Raw genomic sequence first — 21,233 nt, 5'->3', positions numbered from 1 at the left:
GAGATGTTGCGATTTTGGTCTAGTTTTGGGGGTTGTTCATGTGTGTGAAATACTTGCTTGCCAAGTCGCCATCACGCCGGCGGTATCATCGACACTTGACATACTGATGATGGTGTCAAATAATGTCCGACATATTCTTGCAACTCCTAGGAGCCGCGCGGGTTCTATAACGTGTTGGGAAGATTTCGAAACTTTTGTGTAATCTATCTTGTTGCCGCCCCGCCCTACAAAACCTGTAACCATTCACGTCTTGCCACTCCCATACATGGCCAAGCCAAAGAACGCCTATCCCGTCCAAGCCGTACTGCAAGGCTCACACACCTTACTACCTACCACCACCACCCCTTTCACCTTCTTCCGAGGTCAACCCGTCTGACGTGAATCATGTCTCCCTTCTTCTCGCCGTCACGCGCTTCAACGCCGAAGAAGCCGCCGACAGACCTCTTCAGCGTCTCCTCCCAGAACCCGGCCACCACATCCTTGAGGTCTCCTCCAGTCTGCTTGAAGTCCGGGAAGGAGTTAACCTCGAGCAGCCAGGGCCTGGCGTCGGCGTCGACAAGGAAATCCAGCCCAAAGACCTCGAAGGCGTTGCCCAGCGGCTGGAAGTGAATCGTCATCTCCCTCGCCGCCGCCTCGAACACCTCGCCCGTGACATCGCAGATGCGCTCAAAGATGCCAGATGCCTTCTCCTCCGACAGGTCCCGCGACGCCACGAGGTCCCAGAACTGCTTGACGGGCGGCTGCGCGGACTGTCCACCCTGCAAGCACGTGTTGGTAAGATGCCCGTCGAGGTCCGTGTCCTCCCACGGCGCCTTGTATGGCTTGCCCGCGAAGAGCGCCAGCATCGGCTTGTAGACGTAGACGTCCAGGCTGCCGACGCAGAGCACGTATGTGCGGATGTGGAACTTGCGCGCGTCGCCCGGCAGCAGGAGCGGCGGGTGAATGTACGGCTGGGCCACAAAGTGCCGAAGGTGAGAAGTCGTGATGTAGTCACCGCCGCCGCCGCCGCCGCCGCTTCCTTCTTCTTCTTCCTCATCATCGCTTTCGGGCCTCTCTTCCTCCCACTCATCGAAAATGCCTTGCAACTCCTCCATAGTGCTGAATAACCTGATGCCCTGTCCGCGGTCACTCATACCCGGCTTCAAGATCCACCAGTCCCTGTCCTTGGCGTCCTCGACGCCGTCGTTGCGGTCCATGCTCTCGCGCAGGTCGAACGCCTCGACGAGCGCGTCGTCAAGGAACTCGGCGTAATCCACTTCGAAGTGCTCTCCCCTCTTGACGTGCGTCTTGAGCGCCGAATCAGGGTGCTTGGCAACCCAGTGGTCGACCGTCGCGGAGAGGTAGTGCTTGCGGATGAGGGCCTTTCGGATGATGTAGCTGTTTACGAGAGTTGTCGAAGAGTGGGCGGCGACGTGGTCAAAGTCGAGGGACTCGTAGGGCGCAATGTGCAGGACGCGAGTGTCCGGCGAAGGGAGGGATGCGGCGAGTGCTGGCTCGCTGTCGGTGGCAGCCTGCGGCGCGGGGAGCAGGTTGTACTTATCCGGGAATAGGCGCTCCATGGCCTCGAGGATGAGAGGCTGGACGTAGGGGTCTTCGTAGTGGATGATGGCATGGAATTCTGGGTTCGAAGATGGCTGTCCGAGTGCTGTCCTTATAGGCAGCTCAGCCTGGTGAGCAACTTGCTCCTTGGCCCCATCATCTTGGGGCCCGTCACTACAAACAGAAAGAACGTAAGAAAAGGTTCGGTCTATTGTCTGCGACGCAAATCGAGAGCATAGAGTACATGCTACGCCGCCGTCCTCTAGTGCCTTGTTTGTCTCTTTACCCATCTGTTTGTATAGCTCAAAGTGATACACGTCCCGACATCCTACCCGGCTTCTTCGCCATGTCATGCTCACACGTGGGGTCCAAGCTTGTCTGTCTCTGCGTCTCTGGTAACCAAGGGCTCACTTACAGAATTAACTCCTTCTTGTGCAGGTGCTCAGCGGCATGCCAGAAATTGGCCTTCAAGGGTGTCACGCTATATTAAAATGTCAGCATCAGACCTTTAGTATGGTGACAAGGGGTCGTCGACATGCCTTGTGTAGCCCTCCTTGACAGCCCAGCCGTCGTTGCCAGGCGGCGCCTCCTCGACACTCTGGTACACATCCGTGAACTTAGGCGCCCACTTGAAGTGCTTGTGCTTGTGTCCTGCAGATTTCTCATCCTCACCCTTCTTCTCGGCAGCAGGCGCGTCGTCACCGCCAAGCGCCTCACCAAAGTCACCCTCACGGATCTTCTCCTCCTCCTCATCCTCATCGCCAACGTCGCCCTCAATCTCCTGGAAGCAGCTGCCATCACGCCAGTAGTTCTGCAGCATGGGTGTGAACAACGTCTTGTGGCTCTCCACGCCCTCGACAAGCGGCACATTGACGCTGTACAGGTCTACCTCATCACCAGCAGGCCACTGCTCGTACAGTTTCTGAATAACGCGGACAGAGTGCCTTGCAGCGCCGTCGATGATGACGGGATCATGGTTTCGCGAGAAGAAGGCGTAGCTGATGGCAATGGACTTGCGCTTGCAGACTGCGGCCTCGAGCGCGCCACCAAGCGTTCCAGAGCTCAGGGCAAAAACGGCAGTAGTGTTGCGGCCGTAGTTGGGCCCGCTTACAACAAGGTCAATGGGCCCGCGCTCTTTGAAGAAGTGGTGAAGGCCGATCTGAACACACGACGCCGGGGTGCCGTCAACGAGAATCCACTCGTTGTCGGCTCCGGAGGGGGAGGGACGGGTCGAGGTTGTACCCTCCGTGCCGTGTAGGCCGTCAGCGGAGGGGCGGTAGTACAGTGGCTTGACTGTCTGTCCGATAATGTGCGCTTTACCGATCCAAGAGCGCTGGGTGTGCGGGAGACAGACGGAGACTACATGGCCAGCCTTCTGAAGGTGGTGGATGAGGGAGTGGACGTAGGGGGAGGAATGAGGGGACGGAGGTCCGTCATCGTTGGTGAGGAGGATGTGCATTGTGGTGGTTGGTTTGGAATGTTATCCTCGCGTTTGTGAGTGATTTTGACTGGTTAGTGTGAGGTGAAGACAGAGACGGAGAGATGCAGTGGGCGTAAAGGGCGTGTCGAGATGTTGAAGTTCAGATTTCAGGCCGAAGAATTGCCCCGCGGCGCGAAGGCTTGGCAAGAGATTGCAGAAGACCAATGGGCCTTGTAATGACACACTGCAATGTCGGTACTGGGAAGCCTGAGGGCACGAAGCACCAGGATTCTCTGTGATCAAGGTAATGAAGCCCACCCGTGATGAGTCGTGAGTTACCTAAGTGTTTGTCTGAAGGAAACAGAGACTCAGAGCGCAAAGTGGGATGGAGGGGTTGCAATAGTGGGGCATGTTGACGTTTGTTGGACACAGTTCCCCGATGCCCGCTCTCGGAGCAAAACGGCGGGCGACGTCGGGCCTCACCACAGCATCCGACCTACGTGGCCGCGCTCTTGGCTTACATGGTCACGTTTCCGTCATTAGATGCGCTAGGCTCGGATTGAAATCAGAGGTCGGAATGCGTCGGCAAGTCACAGATCAATGTCACGTATCAATAAATAGGGATGCATGCTACCAAATTCATTCTTCTTGTCCTGGTCTGTAGGTCTCACGGAGCATGTCCCAGCTCGCCATACAAACAAAATCAGTTCTTCTTACATGGCTTAACCAACGCCGAAGCCTTCCTGAACTGACTATCCGCCGCATCCATAAAGGTGTCCTAGCATTCATGACCCAAAAACTAGTCCGCTAGAATAAAAGGAGACCCAAGTTGTAGGTACCACTAGTACCAATCGGCCAACTTTGTCCCAAGAGTGAAAGTGAATACCCATTACACAAAAACTTATCGAGAACTGTGCTTCCTCGTTCTATAACCTTAACCGAAGCGGAATCCCGCAGCCGGGAATACCAAGAATGATATTGTGATTTGTCTCAATACAGAAGTTTAGGTACGAGCTCGCTTAGGAGCAGAACCTGCGAGTGAGTCTCCAGTGCGTTTGGTAGCCGTACTCTCGTGGCGATTCTTGACACGCGGCCAATCGTCAAAGGGACTTTGCCGACCTTTTCGTTTGATCGGAGTCGCCTCTTCTGACTTCAGTCCAGATCGGGTGGTGCGTCTAGTGTCTGGGGGAGTCGCCGCGGGGCCAAACTTGGGGGCTTGAGGGGTCGACGGGCACTCATCTTGAACATCAACCGGAGTCTGAGGGACGTCCTCCGGCTTCTCCAAGTGGTGGTCCTCAATGTCAGTGACGGCTTCCTCCTCCTCTAGAGTCGAGCCAGTGGCAGGAGCCTTGGGCGTGACTGGGAACAGAAGACGGGGCTTGATAGCCGAGCGGGTAAGCGGCCTCCTCAGACGGGACTCTGATGAGCTGCCCTCTTCATCTTCGTCATCCTCAGGCTCAGCGAACTTGCGGAAGAACTTCTTTCCTCGGCTGTAATATTTGTCAGCAAAACAATAAATTTCTTGAGCTACGAGTGTCAACTTACAAGACATAAATCATGCCATCTTCACGCTGAATGGCTTCGTCTACGGCCTGCGACGCTTCTCCTGGGATTGCGACCTTGCGCTTGCTGCGGCGGCGTGGGGGCTCTCGCTCGATAGTGGCACTATCACCGTAGAACGGGTTCTCCAAACTTGTGTCGGCCTCAGGAATACGATCTTGGGAATCAGTGAAAATCTCGATAGGCTCTTCGGTTTCTTCGGCGGTAAAACTCTCCAACGAGTTTCCAGAGTATTTCTTGGATGCTCGCTTCCTCTTGGGGCTGGCCAAGGCCTCGTCATCGCTGTGGAACAAGTTGCGCGCGACAGCACGAATATGAGCAGTCTGCTTCTCGGTAGGTGCCTTCTTGGGGGTCTTGGCTGGCGTAGGCAGCATGCCGGAGCGGCGAGAGACAGTGGTGGTGGGAGGGCGCTCCATCTTGTCGATGCCAAGCGACGAGGCAGCTTGCGATGCGCTCTCAACAGTCAAAAATCCAGACGCTCGACGGACGGAATCCTGAGCAGGCTGGCGCTTCTTCTGAGGTGTCGCAGTCGGCGACATGATGGCTGCGGAGCTAGAAGGTGCGACCGCTTTGCGAGTGGTTCTGGGAGGAGTGCGATGGGATGAGGGTTGGGGTGAAGGAGTTCGGTTTGCGGCTCGTCGAGATGAAATGCGCGCCGACTTTCGAGGAGAGTATGGTTCCCAATTGTCGCTCCAACCGTGTCTGGGAGTGGGTGGTGTTCGGATGGTAGGGGGAGGTGAAGGTGTTGAGGCTGCGAAGGTCGCCATTTTGGATCGGGTAGGGCAGGCAGGTACCCTGATATTCGGACTGCGATGCACCGTTCCTTCCTTTTCAGAACCTTTCAAATCATCCGTTGCTTGTGCAACTCGTGCCTGGGTGGCGAATGCGCGCAGTCGTGCAGATGTCGGTTTGCGATGTCAGACCAAGGGCCTCGACCTAAAGGTTGGAAGGAGATGATGGAGAGACAATGAACTCCGGATCAACTCAGGCGGTCAGAGTACAGAGAAGTCGGATAATCTGGAGATTTTTGGAATATGCTGGCAATCGCAAGAAGCTAAAAAATGTTGGAGTTTGCGATGTCTCAGGTTGCTCTGGCTACAAGAGGTGTGAGTAAGATGTGGATGTGCGGATGGAATGGATAGATGTTCGCGATCATGGGGCGGGCGGGCGGCAGTTGGAGATGGATGCAGGAGGAAATGGTCACATAACGTGGGAGGCTGGGAAAAGTAATGGCTGGTTAAACTGGCACTGAGAGTAAGGTGAGGTGAGTGGGCAGCCCAATTCAGCGACCTGTGCAGCGCACCAGCCCCAGCCCCCCCGTTTTCCAGTGAGGCACTGAGGCTTGAGGGGCTGCCCAACAGCTCATTTTCTATTCAATTTAAGCGAATCTCCACTATTAAGCGGGTACGCGTCAACTCCTGGAGGAAGCGCGAATTTTCGCGTGTACAAAGTGAGTCCGGCAAACAACGCTAGCGACCAGCAAGGGTCTCTTGCTGCCCCTCAAGCATCCCACATTTTCCCCCAAACGGCCAGGGCACTCAGGGCTCCAATCCGAAAGTCTCAACTCATCAACAAATAACGTCACAGTCCTTCCGGTCGCCGCGCCCCCGTCCCAGACATCGACGGTTCAGACCGCGTCCCCAATAGGATCTGCCCTCCAAGCAATCGACGGGGTACAACAACAAACCATTGCAGAAGCCAAAACCCCTCCCCTTCAGTACACCGCTACCTGCAGCTGCTGCAAGGCTCCAACTCCCGCATCATGGCCGACCACATGGACGATTCAATCACCGAAGACATCTGGGCGTCGCCCGGACCCGACGGCCATCCTGCCCCGTCGTCTGACCGGCCCAAAACCCCGGCTACACCAAAGACACCCAAAACACCCAAGACCCCTGCGAACCAACCTACCACTTACGATAGAGAGGCAGCATTGCGGAAAGAGTTGGAAGGTGTGCGCAACATCAATGTCGCAATCGAAGGTATTATCAACACCCTTGAGAAAGCCAAGGGCAACATGAATGTGAGTGCTTGCCGCCGAATGATGCCTCCCTAGGCTACAAGCTAACTTTGCGCTTGTAGACTGTTTCCAGTACTGTCTCCAACGCCTCGACTCTGCTCAATACCTGGACCCGCATCCTGTCCCAGACCGAACATAACCAGCGACTGATTCTCAACCCGAACTGGCGAGGTGCAAGCCAAGACTTAGTAGAAGTTGAGGCTGAGGCTCTTCATAAGCAGCAGCAAGCCGAGAGGCGGGCGGCTGAAGAAGAGAGGCGACGTGAGGCCGTTCGGAGGAAGCGAGAGGAGGAGGAGGAAGAGCGACAGAGACAAGCGGCAGTCAGCAGCGCACCCCGCAGTCGAGGAATTTCTCGTGGACGAGTTCGCGGCACAAGCACGGCATCCACCCGTGGCCATAGCTATTCGAGTAGCACATCGAGAATTGGAAGAGGCGCATCGAGTGTTCGCGGTGGATATCGGGGGCGAGCTAGAGGTACGGAATAGTGTTGGACGACTGTTTGTTTGCGCACGAGTACCGATACCCCAAAATATGTATTATGGCAGTCGGCCACAGACTAGCCTATTTCTTCTTGAAGAAATCGCTCATCTTTTTCATGCCCTTCGTGTTGACCTTCTCCAATGCCTTGACACCTCGGCTTTGGCTGGCTTTCCGCTTCTTTTCCTCTTCCATCTTCCTCTTCTTCTCCGCACGCGCCTCTTCTTCCTCTTCGTCCAGCATTCGTTTCCTTGAATAGTCGGCCATCGACCGAGACGAAGCAACTTCGGCCCGCAACTTGGCAAGTTGGCTCAGGTACTCGTCAAGAGGTGCAAAGTCGACATTGGCTGTCTCCTTGTCAACCAGTAGTGGCTTCAAGACTGCTGTCATCCCCGGCGCAACATAGCTCGAGCAAATGAAGTTGAAGGCAACCTTTATCCTCTGGAGGCTGGTAATCTCATCAGATGCCTGCATAGCGCTGACAACGGTCTCTTCAACACATTCACCAATCGAGGTAGCTGTTGTTGACGCGTTCGAGACAGCAGATTGCGTACTGTCCACCGTTGAAATAGAGGTCTGGGACTCTCCTGACTCGTTACCAGCTGTCGGGGTTTTGGATCCATCTATTGCTTCAATAGCAGGTTTGACTTCTATAGTCACGGCTTGCGACTTCTGTACTTGGATCGGGGCCTCCAGCGCTTTCTTCACAAACTTCTCCTCCATACTGGCAGGAAGGGTCTTGGAACTCATCGCCTGTGCTTTCGATAGAATTTGCTTTACAAGTTTCTTCTCGCTCAGCCGGTACATTTTCTCATCGCCTGCATCGACCGTGTCGCATACTGCCTCCATTCGTGATTCGAGTAGCCTCCGGGTCTTGGGGCATCGCAGAGCCTCGGCCATGTGGGATGACGATGTGGATACGGCATCAAAGTGGTCATCGCTAGAAAGGAAGAGCCGCTTCGCTTCGGTTGATTTGGCGTTAACAGGCCCAAAAAGACCGGGAAGGAGGAGGAAGATTGGGTCAATTGGTGTTGCAACAAAGAGGTCTGCACCATTGGTGACCTGGGCCTGAAGTCTCGACTCATCTTCGTTATTCGACTTTTCAAGCAGACCGGTGGATGTTTCAACCATCCAGCTTCTCGGCATTGTCTTAGGCGCCGCAATCTGGGTGAATTCGTATATGCCTGTCTCTGGACAAAGCAAGTAGCGTGTAGGTATCGCATATCTAGGATTAGGAAGCGAGACTATGCGAGCCTCCTTGGTCGCCTTGGTAGGGATGATAAAAAGCTTTGGGGTATTGTTCGATTCGTCTGGCAAGGTGTATTTGGCTGTTGACGAAGCACTGCTTGCCTCCGTCTTCGCCGCCGGGGCGGACTTGGTAGATCTAGTTCTCGCCATTGTGAGCCGTGCTCTGCTGGCCGTTACTTGATGACTTGTTTTAAGATGTGCGGCTTCAGTGAGAATAAGTAATGTAGAATGTCAATAAAGAAAAAAGGTAGAACAGTTTGAATGCGGACGAAGCAAATGTCCAAAGATTGAAAGTGAGCATGTCCAACTTGTAGGCCAGGGTTGAGCGTGGATAGATGGCCGGAGGTACGAAGTTACTTCGGTTCTGAACCCTGCGCTCAGGCGCGACGCGCAGAGTTCAATTAGAAGTGGAACCGCGTCTTCTGGGGTCTGTCGCGACAGCAGCCAATAGAAAGCCCGCAAATACTCGCACCACTCCACGTCAAACTCCTCTTCTCAGCTTAGCCTATCCAGGCTTATCGTGACGACAAGTTCAGATGCGATGGTTGATAACGATCAAGACATTCCCACCGGCATAAGCGTACCTTAGCTCGCGAATAAACTTGGTCAATTTTGGCTGCACCAACGCCAACGTCGCTCCTTTAGCCACTTCTCCGGCATTCTTGGGTCTCTGCCTTTTCCTTTGTTCCCTGGGTGCGAATGTTTGTTTGCTAGTCCAGACCCCATCAAGGAGCAACTGAGCCTTGCGCCCAAAGAAGCTGAGCAGGCCCGGCTGGCGGGTCATGGGCCTTGTGGCGTTGAAGCTCCATCGAATCGCCTTGTCGGAGAATGTACGAAGGCGACAATAATACCGACGACCACGTTACAGTGACCTACTAGCAGAATGCCTCCTGGTTCGTTATTTCGACAGTATTAGGAGAACATGATCATAACATTCAAGCAGCTGCCCCACCCGACGAGCCTCAATGGCCCCCTCGATCCCCTCACGAAGCCCTCATCAGCACACCAGGCGGGCGCGATCGCTTAAGACGACTTGCGAACCGAACATCTCCCTCTCCATCGCCGCTGAAAAGAGGACGATCGATGTCAGCTTTATCGTCACGGTCGGCAGGTTTGATGGAGGAAATGGACGACCAAGAGGAAGACGAGGATGAAGAGACTCTTCAACTTAAATTACAGGAAATTCAGGCGAGGTTAAAATTGAAAAAGTTACAGAGCGCAAAGGAGAAGAATGCAGGGGCTATGTCACCCAGACGCAGGACGCCTCCGCCCGCGCTTCCAAGACCAGCATCAAGAGGATTGGGGCTCGGCACAAGTCGACCAGCATCGAGACCACTGTCCTATCCTGCAGTTGAGGTACCTGTCTCTCCTGTAAGGAAGATGCAGCCTCCACAGCCTCAAACATCGCCCAGTCGGGTTCTCCTCGGCATTGATAAGGGCCTCAAAGCGAAGGATATTTCGTTGAAAAGAGCCCCAAGTGTATTGCGCAGAAACCACAATTCGCAGGACGGGCAATTCGGCGGTTATCTTCAACGATCAAGAACTCCTGGCCCTCAGTCTACAACAGAAATATCTCGGCCCCTGAGCTTTAACGAGAGGTTAGCTGCAGCAAGGACAACAGAAACTGATCGCCAAGAATTAAGAGACAGAGTTCAGCGCGTCAGGACTGGTGCTTTCGAAATTGGGCAGAAGGAAATCGATGAATACAAATCGAGGGCAGTCGACCTCCCCGAACAACCCGACATTGCGCCAAAATTCACTCGAGAAGACATACTTGGACACACAGCCGCCGAAGAGGATGACCAAGCCGAACGCAACGGGCAACTTGCGCTCCCTGCACCGCCGCCAAAAGATGAGGACGACCCACAAGGTCTTTACGAGCCTCCGCCTGAATCGATGATGGCTGAGGCTAAGTCGAAGAACACCAAAAAGGTCGCTCCTGCAGACATTCCTGAGGCTGAAGCATCAGCGTTTGAACCATACTCTAGCTTCCATCTTTCACAACGCATCCTACCTCACCAGGTCCTTACGAGGCATCTCTCTGGGAAGAAAATCTTCAAGGTGCCAGACTTGTTACGAAAAGTCAAAGCTCCCGATTTCCAACTTCCAGACGTTGAGCAGGATATTGTTGTCTTTGCCATTGTGGCCAAGAAGTCCGAACCACGGTCACACAAGCCACGGCCAGATCAAAATGGAAGTAAGCAATCGGACAGGGGGAAGTATATGGTACTTACCCTTTGTGATCTGAAATGGGACCTGGAGTTGTTTCTCTTTAACTCAGGGTTTACTCGGTTCTGGAAGATCACAGAAGGCACAGTGCTAGCCATCCTGAACCCTACCATCATGCCGCCTCCAGCAGGCCGTGAAGCAACAGGTCGATTCAGTTTGGTCATCAATTCCGACGCTGATACAATCATGGAAGTTGGGCGCGCTCGCGATTTGGGCTTCTGCAAGTCTACCAAGAAGGACGGCGAATACTGTAACTCGTGGGTTAATAAGAAACGGACAGAATTCTGTGAGTTTCATACCAACGAGGCAATCACCAAGCAGCGAGCAACCCGTTTGGAGGTTAACTCGATGGATTTTGGGGGCATTGGGGAGAGACATCGATTCAACTCCCGCTATATCCGAGACCCAGATCCGGTCGAACAAAAGAAGCGTCAATATGACCGAGAGACGCACAGCCATTGGTTTGCAACCAAGTCGATGAGCTCTGCGCAGCTCATTGATGGAGCACAAGCCCTTGCAGATCGAAGGGAAAAAGAAGAAGGGCTGAAGAAGCGAATGCTGCAGCAGGAGCGGGAAAGGGGCATCATGCAGCGTCTGAGTAAAATTGGGGCCGGAGCAGGAAAGGAGTACATGAAGAGAGCGGATCGTAACATTGCCTCCAGTGCATCTTCATCTTTCCCTCCACCATCAATCCCATCATCCAGGTCTACTGAAGAGTCACATGGGCTTAACGCCAAGTCTTTAGGTCTAATGGCCCCCAGAAGCAAAGACCTGGCCATACATCTAAGCCCTGTCAAGCGCAAGAGGCCACAGAGCGCACAATCCAGTTCTTCGGTAGGAGCTGCGGCATCAGCAACGAGTGGTGCGAAGTCTGGTTTTGGATGGGGCGGCAATCTCAAGGATAAACTTGCCAAGATGAAAGAAGGCGAGAAGCTGAGCAACGACAAGCCTCCGGTGCGGAAGAAGACGAGATTTGTGACAGAGAAGGGTATCCGCGAGGCCGGGCGAGAGAGCTTGGGAATGGACCTGCCACAGACGGTCTCCTTTGAAGATGACGATGACGACTTGGTTATTCTCCGGTGAGCCTGGGTAGCATTTTGGAATTTGGGTAAGGCTTGGTGAAAGTTTGGACGGATGGTTTTGGTGTCAAGGGATATCGACTCCTGGATGGAGTCCATGCGAAGCGATTATGGGAACAATCATGGTTTAAACAAGAAGAAGAACTTAAAGCAGATTTCATCCGCGCCGGGATGGCTTGATCATTTTGCTCTTCCGACCCGCCAGAATAATAGCTGCTAAGTGAGAAGATATGTAGCCGTTCAGGGCACGAAATATAACATTACAAGTCATTAGGGTTCCTCAAGATTTGGAAGCCGCAACGTAGCTCGGAGGCCTTGCCTCCTTGCTTTTTCCCCAGTCCGATTCCTGGTCGCCTAACGTCAGCTCAAGCGTCCGTCCCTGGGTGAAGAAATCATGTCCGATCCAGCTCTTAGTCCATGCCTGTCCGTCCAACTTGACATTTTGAATGAAGAGGTTCTTGTACGCGGCGTCAAATCCAATGCACTTGACGGTGGCCATTTTCCCCGTCACCTGGCTCTTAACGCTGACTTCCTCGAAGAAAGGAGGTGTGATGAGGTACACATCCTGTCCCGCCACCGGAAACAGGCCCATGACGGAAAAGGCAAGAAAGGCGCCCATGGCTCCTGAATCGTCATTGCCGGGCAGACCGCCCCGTGTAGAGTTAAAAGCCGAAGGAACATACTGATGTATTCGTTGTGCCGATAGACCCGGGCGACCAGCATAATGATATAGATAAACGGTAAGGAATACCGGTTCGTTCGAGATGTCTGCAAGAGGGGATGCGTGGAAGTAGTTCAAACGAGAGATGAAGGCCTCATCGCCACCCATCATATCAATGAGAGTTGATGTTGCATGAGGGACGATGCTATACAAAAAATATTAGTGATTTCTCTCCCAGGATTCCAAGATACAACTTACAACTGGTATTGCCAGATGCTTGCCTCGAATGTCTCGCTTGGATTCGTTGTTAGGGAACAGAAACCAGCCAGCGAGGAGCAGGCAATGGGGTCCTGATAGCCCCAAGTCCCATTCAGGTACTTTGGCTGGAAGAAACCTATGAAATTGGTGTCGGTGCCGTTTATGAGGGACTTTTGGTCTGGCTTCCACAGATTTTGCCAGTTCATGCTCCGTGCCATGTATTTGTCATGGAGGGTGCCTTCATTCAGTCCCTTAGCCAGAGTAGCCAGATTGAAGTCATTGTATGAATACTCTAAGGTACGGGAGATGCTCCTCGAGTTGGTACCGGAACCATTAGGATCAAAGTCGAGATACGGGATGTAGTTGAGAGTCTTCCAGCTGGCCAAGCCGCCTCGGCCCTGGTATGACCACTCATGCGGCTCTTCCTCGGCGTCCTTGGTCATAGCCTCTAGGGCCAGTTTCCAGTCTATCGAGGTTAAATTTTTGACATAGGCATCACCTAGAACTACATCGGCGTTGGAACCTCCCTGAGTCCAGCCTTTGCACAGGGACATGCGGCAGTCTGGCAGCCAGCCTTCATGTTTGTAGATATCTAAAAGCGAGTTGACCATTTGCGTCTGAGCTACTGGGTCGATGACGGTAAGTAAGGGGTGCTGGACACGAAAGCTATCCCACATGCTTTATGTTCATTAGGTAAGAGCTTGAGAAGAGATTTTCCATCACGTACCAGTAGTAAGAATCAAAGTACGGTATCCCAGTGTCCCAGAACGGGTTCTCTCCGGTATAGTTCTGGGGTGAGATCATGTTGCGATACAGTCCGCTCCAGAAGCTCTTTTGAACATCTTCCGTGGCACCGCCTGCCTTGATAGATACGGTGTTCAATTTGCCCCTCCATAAGTCTTTGGCCGTCTTGACCAGCGAGTCGAAATTGTTGGTTGGGTCCGGAATCTCCTTCTCGGCGTTTTGACATGCCTGGTCGCTGCTCTTGAATGACACGCTCATCCTGGCAGTGACAGTATTACGGGTCAGCCTTTTAAAGCGAACAAAGCCACCTCCCTCTTGGTAGAACATATTGAAGCCCCTCTGGATAGTCAGCTCTTTTGGTTCATTGCCCGCACGGTTGTTGACCCAGACGCCGGTGTCAAAGATCTCTGCTCCAAAGAAATCGACGCAGTAGTGAAGCACGTACGACCCAGCACCAAAGCTAGGCAGAAAAGTGCCGCTACCTGCCATCCTTCCCGTAGGCGTGTCAACTTTTATTGACGCGTTCTGCCTGCTTGCCCAGAGGTCCGTCAAGTCCAACATGACCAATGGATGCTCATTCCCACTTGGGAACTGGAAACGCATGAGCGCTGCATGCTCGGACACGGTCATATCGGCCTTTACGCCGGAGACCATCTCTACTGAGAAATACCCCGGCTCGGCGACGATCTCTTTCAGATCATATTTGGTTGCCCGGTCCCCGATTCTAAAGCGGCAGTTATTGAGCTCATCGCCGGGACAGACCTGCGGGAAAAGCGGGAAGTTACCAAGGCTGGGATTTCCGCCTGTGCCGCTATCGTGAACGATGCTGAAGCCGGTAATGTTGCTCCCGTCAGTCGCAAATCCACCTGTTTTCTCACCATCAACGTCGGCGACCGCTTTAGCGAGGCCGTACGGGAGTGTTGCGCCGGTGAAGACGTTGCCACCGTTCTGAGAGCCGATCAAGGGGTCGACGAATGCTAACGGATCAAAAGATTGGCAGATCGCCAGTCCAGCGCAGACGATGAGCGACTTGAAATAGAGTTGGAGCATGGTGAGACTCGGCGGACAAGTAACGAGTGAATATCAAACAATGTCAGATTGAAGCGTGGCCTCGACACATGCCGACGTCGAGGTCAATCGTACGAAGTGAACGGAGCCTGTCTTAGAAGATCACAACTGTCAAACAAGTTTTGGTCTTGAAATATCACTGGGAACAGTAGGATTTTAATAGCTGTGATAAAGGTCATTGTGTTCTTACGTCCACCGATCGTATCGAGGCCCCAACTACATGTTTCTAGTTGTCAAAAACTCTATTAGTTGAACCCCGCGTATCTGCTCTACTACATAACATGCAATCGGTTATTGCGGCCTAACTCTATTGATGACCTGCAAGTAATCGAGAACAATTTTGTAAAACACTGACCATACTGTGTCGTATTTGCCTGCAACTCCAACCTACCTTTGGTCCTAGGTCATCGTATATGGAAGCACATGGGCATGGACGGCTTGTTGCACTCGGTAGATGCTGGGCGTTAAGAAGCAGGTGCGGCAGCTTTTATGCATAGCATTAACGGCAGGCAGGCTTAGAATCCCCCAAAATGTAGAGCTTTCTTTCTTCTGGCAATGTTTTTGCCCTTCACTGATGATGGCGTACAATAAGGAACCGTCCGAATTTGGAGATTGTCTGCGGATAAAATTGGTTGGCGACTGGGGCGTTCGGGATGTAGGACCCCGTAGTTCGTTTCAATCACAGGGGTAGCTTACCTATAGAGGTCCCCACACCAGCTCATCAGAAGACCCCTTTTCGTGCTGTAGCCGACTTTCTAACCTGGTTGTTCACGGAACGGGACGGTCCATCTAGAATCGTTTTTTGCCTTCGCAACAAAACTTACCGAGTGCTCCATTGCATAGCTACTAAATCAATATTTTACTGATCTATGCGGAGGAACTGTGCCCTTTAATTGCATCAAGTAGAGCTAGAGGGTGGAAGGGCCCCCTTTCAGGTACATGCCCGAAACACTCAATGCTCCAGCTTAGCCCCAGAAAAGGCTCCGAGGATGGAGAAGGACACCTAGAGCTTTGAAACTTTCCCTTCACCTTTTATCTCATATATTATCTGAAAACTTCTTCTTCTCTTAACTTTTCATGCTGATATAAGCGACCTGACATTCTGGTCAAAATTCATCATGCTTGACATCTACCAGCTCAACCTTGCTGGTTTGCTCCTGGCGTGTGGTGTTCTCTTCTCCTCTGGCAGCCAAACAAAAGAAGAGGCCGCTAAAAAAGATGGGAGGAAGAATCCCAAGCAACAGTCAATACAGAAAAATCAAAAGGAGTCCCAATGGGCCTTCTATACCGTCTATGCCCTTGTCATGGGCTCAGATTGGCTCCAGGTAGTTACACCTGATTCGCCGCGTAACCTTTTCGGCCATCTTGCTAACTGGATCTCACAAGGGACCTTTTCTCTACTCACTCTACAAGAATGAACATGGCATATCTTCGGACCTTGTGCCTACCCTATTCACCACGGGTTTTATCTCCGGGGCCGTTGCGGGCTACTTCATCGGATCCTTAGCTGACCGTCACGGCCGCAAGGCAAGCTGCCTCTTCTTCTGCGCGGCGTACGCGCTCTCTTGCCTGCTCACCACCATTCCGAGTCTGCCGCTGCTCTTCATTGGCCGCCTACTTGGCGGACTCGGAACTAGTCTCCTGTTCAGCGTCTTTGAGAGTTGGATGGTCACTGATTTCCATGCTCGTCGTCTGGGGGAGAAGGGCTTGGACCTGTCACGGACATTTGGGTTCATGAGTACTGTTAACAGTGTCGTCGCCATTGTGAGTGGAGTGGCAAGTGAGTGGTTGGTATCCGCGACGGGTACTCGGAAGTCGCCTTTTATTGCTAGCATCGGATTGCTGGTTCTCGCAGCTGGGTTTATCTCTAGCCAATGGGTATAGCTACCCCTCGTTCCGATACATTCTTCCCATACTGACACCTGCGTAGGATGAAAACTACGGTTCTACGGGTCAAGGCTCTCCATCCAAGGCATCCAAGGACAAGCAACCCAGCCTATGGACCACGATGACAGATAAACGCGTTCTCACGATCGGTCTGGCATCAACAATGTTTGAAGGTTCGATGTATCTGTTCGTAGTTCTCTGGAGTCCTGTGCTGGGTGCTGCATCTTCCTCGCCCGACAATCTTCCTTACGGCATCATTTTTGCTGCCTTCATGGCGTCAACTCTTCTCGCTTCCCTCCTCTACCCTCGCCTGTCTGCCATGGTATCCACCCCCTCTCGCTTGCTCTTCGCGGTTCTTCTTGCCGCCAACGCCGTCTTCTTCGCTCTTGGCACCGGTGGATCGCGTCCGGAGCAGATCACCTTTTGGCTCTTTTGCCTCTTTGAGGCTTGTGTTGGGCTCTACTTTCCGTCTATGGGCTACCTCAAGGGCAAAGTTGTGGACGATGGTGTGCGCGCGCAGGTTTACGGCGTTCTGAGGATCCCGCTCAACTTGTTTGTCGTCCTGAGCCTGATGTTCACGAACGATGGCGAGGCCAACAAGGTCTTCCTCGCCTGCGGTATGCTGCTTCAGGCAAGCTGCGGTGCGCTATGGCTCATGGGAGGACAGGATGTGTAAGCGAAAAGCGCCGTACTTGTAGGCGGTTACGGAAGGGGGGAAGGAGGAAGGGGAAATGCAGAGTCAGATAGTAGATTCATTTCAATGGGACACATCAGCCTCATTTCAAGGGAGTAAATCGAACTGGACCCGGTCTCTGACCTAGTGATACCATGGCCACAGCTTCACCGACTTACTGACGTCAACTTAAGCGCTCGCAAGACATGCCGTTTCACGAAGCCCATCGGGCCGTTTAAGCATCGTTCGCTCGCCCTGGTGTTGGATCTCGTCATGCCGGGGCTCCAACCGGGTTTGACGCCCTGTCAAACGTAGCGCATGCGTGCACATTGTGTTTCTGGGACGAAGAAGCAACCAGGACAAACGGGTTTGTTGTATTCGCCTAGCAATTAACTATTGAGAAGAGAAATGTACTCCAAACGTCACTTTAATTTTGAACCTGGAAAGTTGTCGCAACTTCTTGTATTTTGCACCAACAGCTTCACTACATGTTGTCTGGTCACAGGGCCCAAACTGAAGAAGTGTACCAACTTCACGCTCGTCCATGGAGAAGCAAATTCAGTGAAAACATGATGCCTAGTCGCTCAATCCCTCAGGGCTAGAGGACGGATCATTGCCATGCGGATGTGTGTTATTCCTACCGTTGGCAATTCATTCAGGGAAGACGGTGGAATGACTTCAACATCTTCCACTTCAATTTTCAACCCCGGAACTCGATCCAGCGCTATCATCGCCCCATTTAACTAAGTTTGAACCATTAGCAATTCTGCTCCTCCATATATGGGTGCATGGGCGTGCTCACCTTTCTGATAACGACTTCCAACTCATCCTGAAGCTGCTCAAGTACTGTTTTCGCTGCATACTCAGTTATGCCAGCGGCCTTGATCCCCGTTGTCAAGGGAATCTCATCATAACTTTTCCCTTGTCTGGGCATGTCTAGCAACGTGAAAGATCCGGCCAGCTGATTCCTGAAGAACAACTGCACTTGGCATGGCAACTCCAACTCGCCTCTTTCAACCTCAACTCTGGCAAAATACTCCTTCTTCAGGATGGTCCTACGTTTCTTCGTCGTCTTGAACGACACAATCTCCGGCGGGCCGTAGAGTTCGTTCACAGTTCTGCTGACCGCCATTTTCGTCTCCCCCGGGGCTTCGTCCCAAAACCTGATGGGCGAATAGGTGTACCCCCAGTCTCGGATGTGCGTCACTGATTCGCTGGTGAGCGCTTGCCCTCCACTCCTGACAAACGGCCACAACGGACTCTGCGGAGTGACGACTGTACCTGGTGGAGTAGCAAACATCTGATCAGAGGGGTACGAGAAGTGCATTGTTGCATTTTCGAAATGAAGGGCTTGCCAGTAAGCTATGAGGCGGTCTACGTTGGTGTGATGAAGCCAGCTGGATAGCAGTTAGAGGGCCACAATTTAAGAAAGTTTGAGCAGTCGATACTCACAACAGGTAGTCAAAGGCAGACGTTGCGAGGAAGGCGAGATCTTGGCCACACGCTGCTCCGACATGAACCTCTCCATGAGGACCTTCGAAGTTGGCACCGGCAGTCTGTGAGGAGACCATCTCATCGAAGCTTTTTGCTTGCATGAACACATTATACTGATCGAACAATGTAAGTTGAGTTGTTATGAGACCCGAACCGCGCCTGTTCCACATCTGTAAAGAAGATTCGCTCAACTTACCACCTTCTCCTTTAAATTGTATCCACCTAGGATGTTGTTAGCCGTATGGGGATAGCTCTGCCCCTGATCTGCACAGCGTTTTGTATGAGTCTTCCCATCAAAACTGCCAAAGTCACCCCTGACAGCGGATTTGGGATACTCATAGCTGAAGAACGGATTATGGACTGTCACGCGACGTAGAGTGCCGTTGACAGGCTTTTTGATTACGACTTTGGAAAGGGCAGTAACGGGTGGCACATTGGATTCTGCGGCCCAGTCCCAGTATGCTAAGCGTAGTATTTCGGCCGCCTCAATGTACCGTCGCCTGAAAGCCTTGGGATACGTGGACGCAATTCGTTTGGCATGATGTACCAGGATTTGCTGAATGGGAAACGTTAGGTTAGCCCTAGGTTTGTGGAATGATACACGAACCTCATGAAGCGAGAGATAACCGCGGTGCCAGGTCCCGAACTGCATTTGCTTTGAAAAGTCAACCGATGCTCATGTCAGTAAAGTCATGGCTTCGTACGTTATGCGGGCAATAGCCAGCCTCTGCTCCCGTTTGCGGTCCACCGCCTGACCAAGCTATGTATGGCTGGCCATGAATACCTGAAACTGTCAGTTAAAATACAGTCAAGAGAACCTTGCTGGCAGGGTATTGACCTGCTATTTGAAAATAAGACGTTGGATCGGTTTCATTCGCATCTTGCATGGCTGTGAGAGCTCCAACGTAAAGATCCCTACAAGAGGTCAGCAGCTTCGTTCTCAACTTGATAAAACTATTTTCCAACCATTGCGGCCCTCCTTCTTCATAAAGGACGTTGATATCCCTTCTTACCGGTACCTCGCCTGTCTGCTGATTGACCCCGGACCTAACCCCAACGATGGGGAGATCTTGCTCGGCAGTTGTTCGGGGAACGACCAACAGAATGCCAAGGATCAACATGACTGGTAAGACTGCCATGGTGAGGTGAAGATTGAAGCTAAAGGGGTTCTTCGAGACGATACCTGGATGAATCAGAAGCTGGCCAAAATCAGGCAATCCATGATAGTTATATCTGCATTCCCACTCACGGTGGTCAAGTTGGTCAAGTCAAGCATAATCCGACGCTTTGCCAAAGCAAACGATACCGCCGAATCCGTCCCGCTCCCGTGCTGTAGCCAACCTTGTGGAGTATCCGACGTGTGGGAAAAGCCTTCGTTGGAGCCGTCGCATACTGTTGCTCAACATGGTGACGCTGCTTCTGCTTTCCAGCCATGAGCATGGTTATCTTCCAGCCAAGCAGACCAATTCCCTGGTTTTTCTTGGCAGCACCACTGAATGCCGATAGAAATAGTAACGGCACTCGGTGTCACCCACCAAATTTGCCAATATGTTCTTGTCGGCTAGGCGCCCATGCATCAGCAGACCCGGCAAGAGGCTTCATCTCGGCAGGAAAACCATAGAATCTCGGGAGGTCAAAGGCGATATTGGATTCAGGTACGCGGCGGCAAGCTGCATGTGCATCCCGAATTGGGAAACTCATAGGTGTGATGCATAAAACACCTGAGCGGTGAACCTCTACAACCCCCCTTAGCGCACTCTCATTGTGTTCCTTTGACCAGCTGGTCGGTTCTCAGGTTGGAAAGCTCCAATCAGTTTCAGCCTGTAGGGCCCTCCCACAGCCCTTAACGGCCAATACGATCATTATGTCCAACCAGTAGCACAGAGAGAAGTACAGGGCATCGTTTACGCATGGCTGCCGAGCTTCCGAGCTGCAACCTGCCGTCTAAGGCATAAGTTGCATGCATGCATGTAGAAAGACGCGTTTTCCTTGACTTCCCATGTCCGCTTTTGCCCTCGACGAGGTGCGTGCAGCCTCTGTAGTCAACACAAACAAATCCGGTGGTTGGTATGGATATGCGATTACCCTTCAGACTTTGCAGGCTTTTATGTGATGTAGGGGCAGGATACTGACGTGGCATAAGTAGTGCTCTACTTGCTGCAGCAATACGGGAGGCCGGTCCTACAGCTTTCCCTAGAGCTAGATATAACACTCCAATGTCTACATGTTCAGTGATGACATACACAGAAATACGTTCATAGCCTGCGAAGGGGAAAGGATTGATTAATCACGTGGCTGTTGTGCGAGGTAATCATACATGAGAATCAAAAGTTTTACCAACAGCATCAAAATATGCCACAGCGTATGCCGTGTCATTATATAGCATAGCTTGTCACTCAAGAGTTTCAATTTCCATCGTAGCGGTGTAGTGTATATTAAAAGATATTTGAAACGAAACTATAGAAAGAACTTTTGGGGCTGAAGTCGAGGGCAATTAACCGTGAGCAACAGCTTAGGGTAGACTTTCCTGGGCTTAACGACGCCATTCCATGTCCTGAATCCCGAATATCGATACCTTGGCCCAGATATCAAAATCCCATTCGCGAGACCCCTTTAAACCGAACCCAAAAACTTACAAGTGCCACATTCGTCCATGTGGCTGGAAACGAATGTCACAGCCCGTAAGAAAGAAGAAAAATAAGAAAAAAGAAGTTCCTCGTTCTAATCAGTTGGTGTTAGAACTGCTTTCCGACTTCCATTCGATGACATCATCATCATCAAGGTCCTTAGACCAATGCCTAGAACTGACGAGATTCCTATTCGTCAGCCACTGTATTGTGTAAAACATGGCCGGAAGATAGGAGTATTTTTGGTTG

At 52.2% G+C, this 21,233-nt stretch overlaps 8 protein-coding genes across 8 annotated transcripts; 3 read left to right on the top strand and 5 right to left on the bottom strand.

The window, feature by feature from the left end:
• Positions 1-347: 347 nt before the first annotated feature.
• CTRU02_211083 (tubulin-tyrosine ligase) lies at positions 348-2,998 on the bottom strand (the record flags this gene model as incomplete). Its single annotated transcript, XM_036720107.1, has 3 exons — positions 348-1,713; positions 1,955-2,020; positions 2,079-2,998. 3 exons carry the CDS (start codon positions 2,996-2,998, stop codon positions 348-350), a joined length of 2,352 nt encoding a protein of 783 aa, XP_036587850.1.
• Positions 2,999-3,962: 964 nt separating this feature from the next.
• On the bottom strand, positions 3,963-5,286 carry CTRU02_211082 (uncharacterized protein; the record flags this gene model as incomplete). The annotated part of the gene is made up of 2 exons (XM_036720106.1): positions 3,963-4,449; positions 4,505-5,286. 2 exons carry the CDS (start codon positions 5,284-5,286, stop codon positions 3,963-3,965), a joined length of 1,269 nt encoding a protein of 422 aa, XP_036587849.1.
• A 995-nt stretch (positions 5,287-6,281) lies between these two features.
• On the top strand, positions 6,282-7,024 carry CTRU02_211081 (DASH complex subunit Duo1; the record flags this gene model as incomplete). Its single annotated transcript, XM_036720104.1, has 2 exons — positions 6,282-6,542; positions 6,602-7,024. The coding sequence occupies 2 exons, from the start codon at positions 6,282-6,284 to the stop codon at positions 7,022-7,024; spliced, it is 684 nt and encodes a 227-aa protein (XP_036587848.1).
• A 76-nt stretch (positions 7,025-7,100) lies between these two features.
• CTRU02_211080 (uncharacterized protein) lies at positions 7,101-8,414 on the bottom strand (the record flags this gene model as incomplete). Its single annotated transcript, XM_036720105.1, has 1 exon — positions 7,101-8,414. One exon carries the CDS (start codon positions 8,412-8,414, stop codon positions 7,101-7,103), a length of 1,314 nt encoding a protein of 437 aa, XP_036587847.1.
• Positions 8,415-9,147: 733 nt separating this feature from the next.
• On the top strand, positions 9,148-11,576 carry CTRU02_211079 (primase zinc finger; the record flags this gene model as incomplete). Its single annotated transcript, XM_036720103.1, has 2 exons — positions 9,148-9,157; positions 9,208-11,576. The coding sequence occupies 2 exons, from the start codon at positions 9,148-9,150 to the stop codon at positions 11,574-11,576; spliced, it is 2,379 nt and encodes a 792-aa protein (XP_036587846.1).
• A 276-nt stretch (positions 11,577-11,852) lies between these two features.
• Positions 11,853-14,285, bottom strand: CTRU02_211078 (glycosyl family hydrolase 92 protein; the record flags this gene model as incomplete). Its single annotated transcript, XM_036720102.1, has 3 exons — positions 11,853-12,438; positions 12,492-13,169; positions 13,219-14,285. The coding sequence occupies 3 exons, from the start codon at positions 14,283-14,285 to the stop codon at positions 11,853-11,855; spliced, it is 2,331 nt and encodes a 776-aa protein (XP_036587845.1).
• Positions 14,286-15,421: 1,136 nt separating this feature from the next.
• On the top strand, positions 15,422-16,866 carry CTRU02_211077 (major facilitator superfamily transporter domain-containing protein 5; the record flags this gene model as incomplete). The annotated part of the gene is made up of 3 exons (XM_036720101.1): positions 15,422-15,628; positions 15,690-16,181; positions 16,234-16,866. The coding sequence occupies 3 exons, from the start codon at positions 15,422-15,424 to the stop codon at positions 16,864-16,866; spliced, it is 1,332 nt and encodes a 443-aa protein (XP_036587844.1).
• A 581-nt stretch (positions 16,867-17,447) lies between these two features.
• On the bottom strand, positions 17,448-19,496 carry CTRU02_211076 (tyrosinase 2; the record flags this gene model as incomplete). The annotated part of the gene is made up of 8 exons (XM_036720100.1): positions 17,448-17,606; positions 17,666-18,260; positions 18,316-18,470; positions 18,554-18,913; positions 18,965-19,012; positions 19,062-19,141; positions 19,196-19,272; positions 19,324-19,496. The coding sequence occupies 8 exons, from the start codon at positions 19,494-19,496 to the stop codon at positions 17,448-17,450; spliced, it is 1,647 nt and encodes a 548-aa protein (XP_036587843.1).
• Positions 19,497-21,233: the final 1,737 nt, after the last annotated feature.

The sequence above is a fragment of the Colletotrichum truncatum genome, assembly GCF_014235925.2.
Source record: "Colletotrichum truncatum strain CMES1059 chromosome Unknown Contig_0007, whole genome shotgun sequence".
NCBI classification, from domain to species: Eukaryota; Fungi; Ascomycota; class Sordariomycetes; order Glomerellales; family Glomerellaceae; genus Colletotrichum; species Colletotrichum truncatum.
Note: the sequence above shows the minus strand (reverse complement) of the source record. Positions and strands in the feature narration are given on the sequence as shown.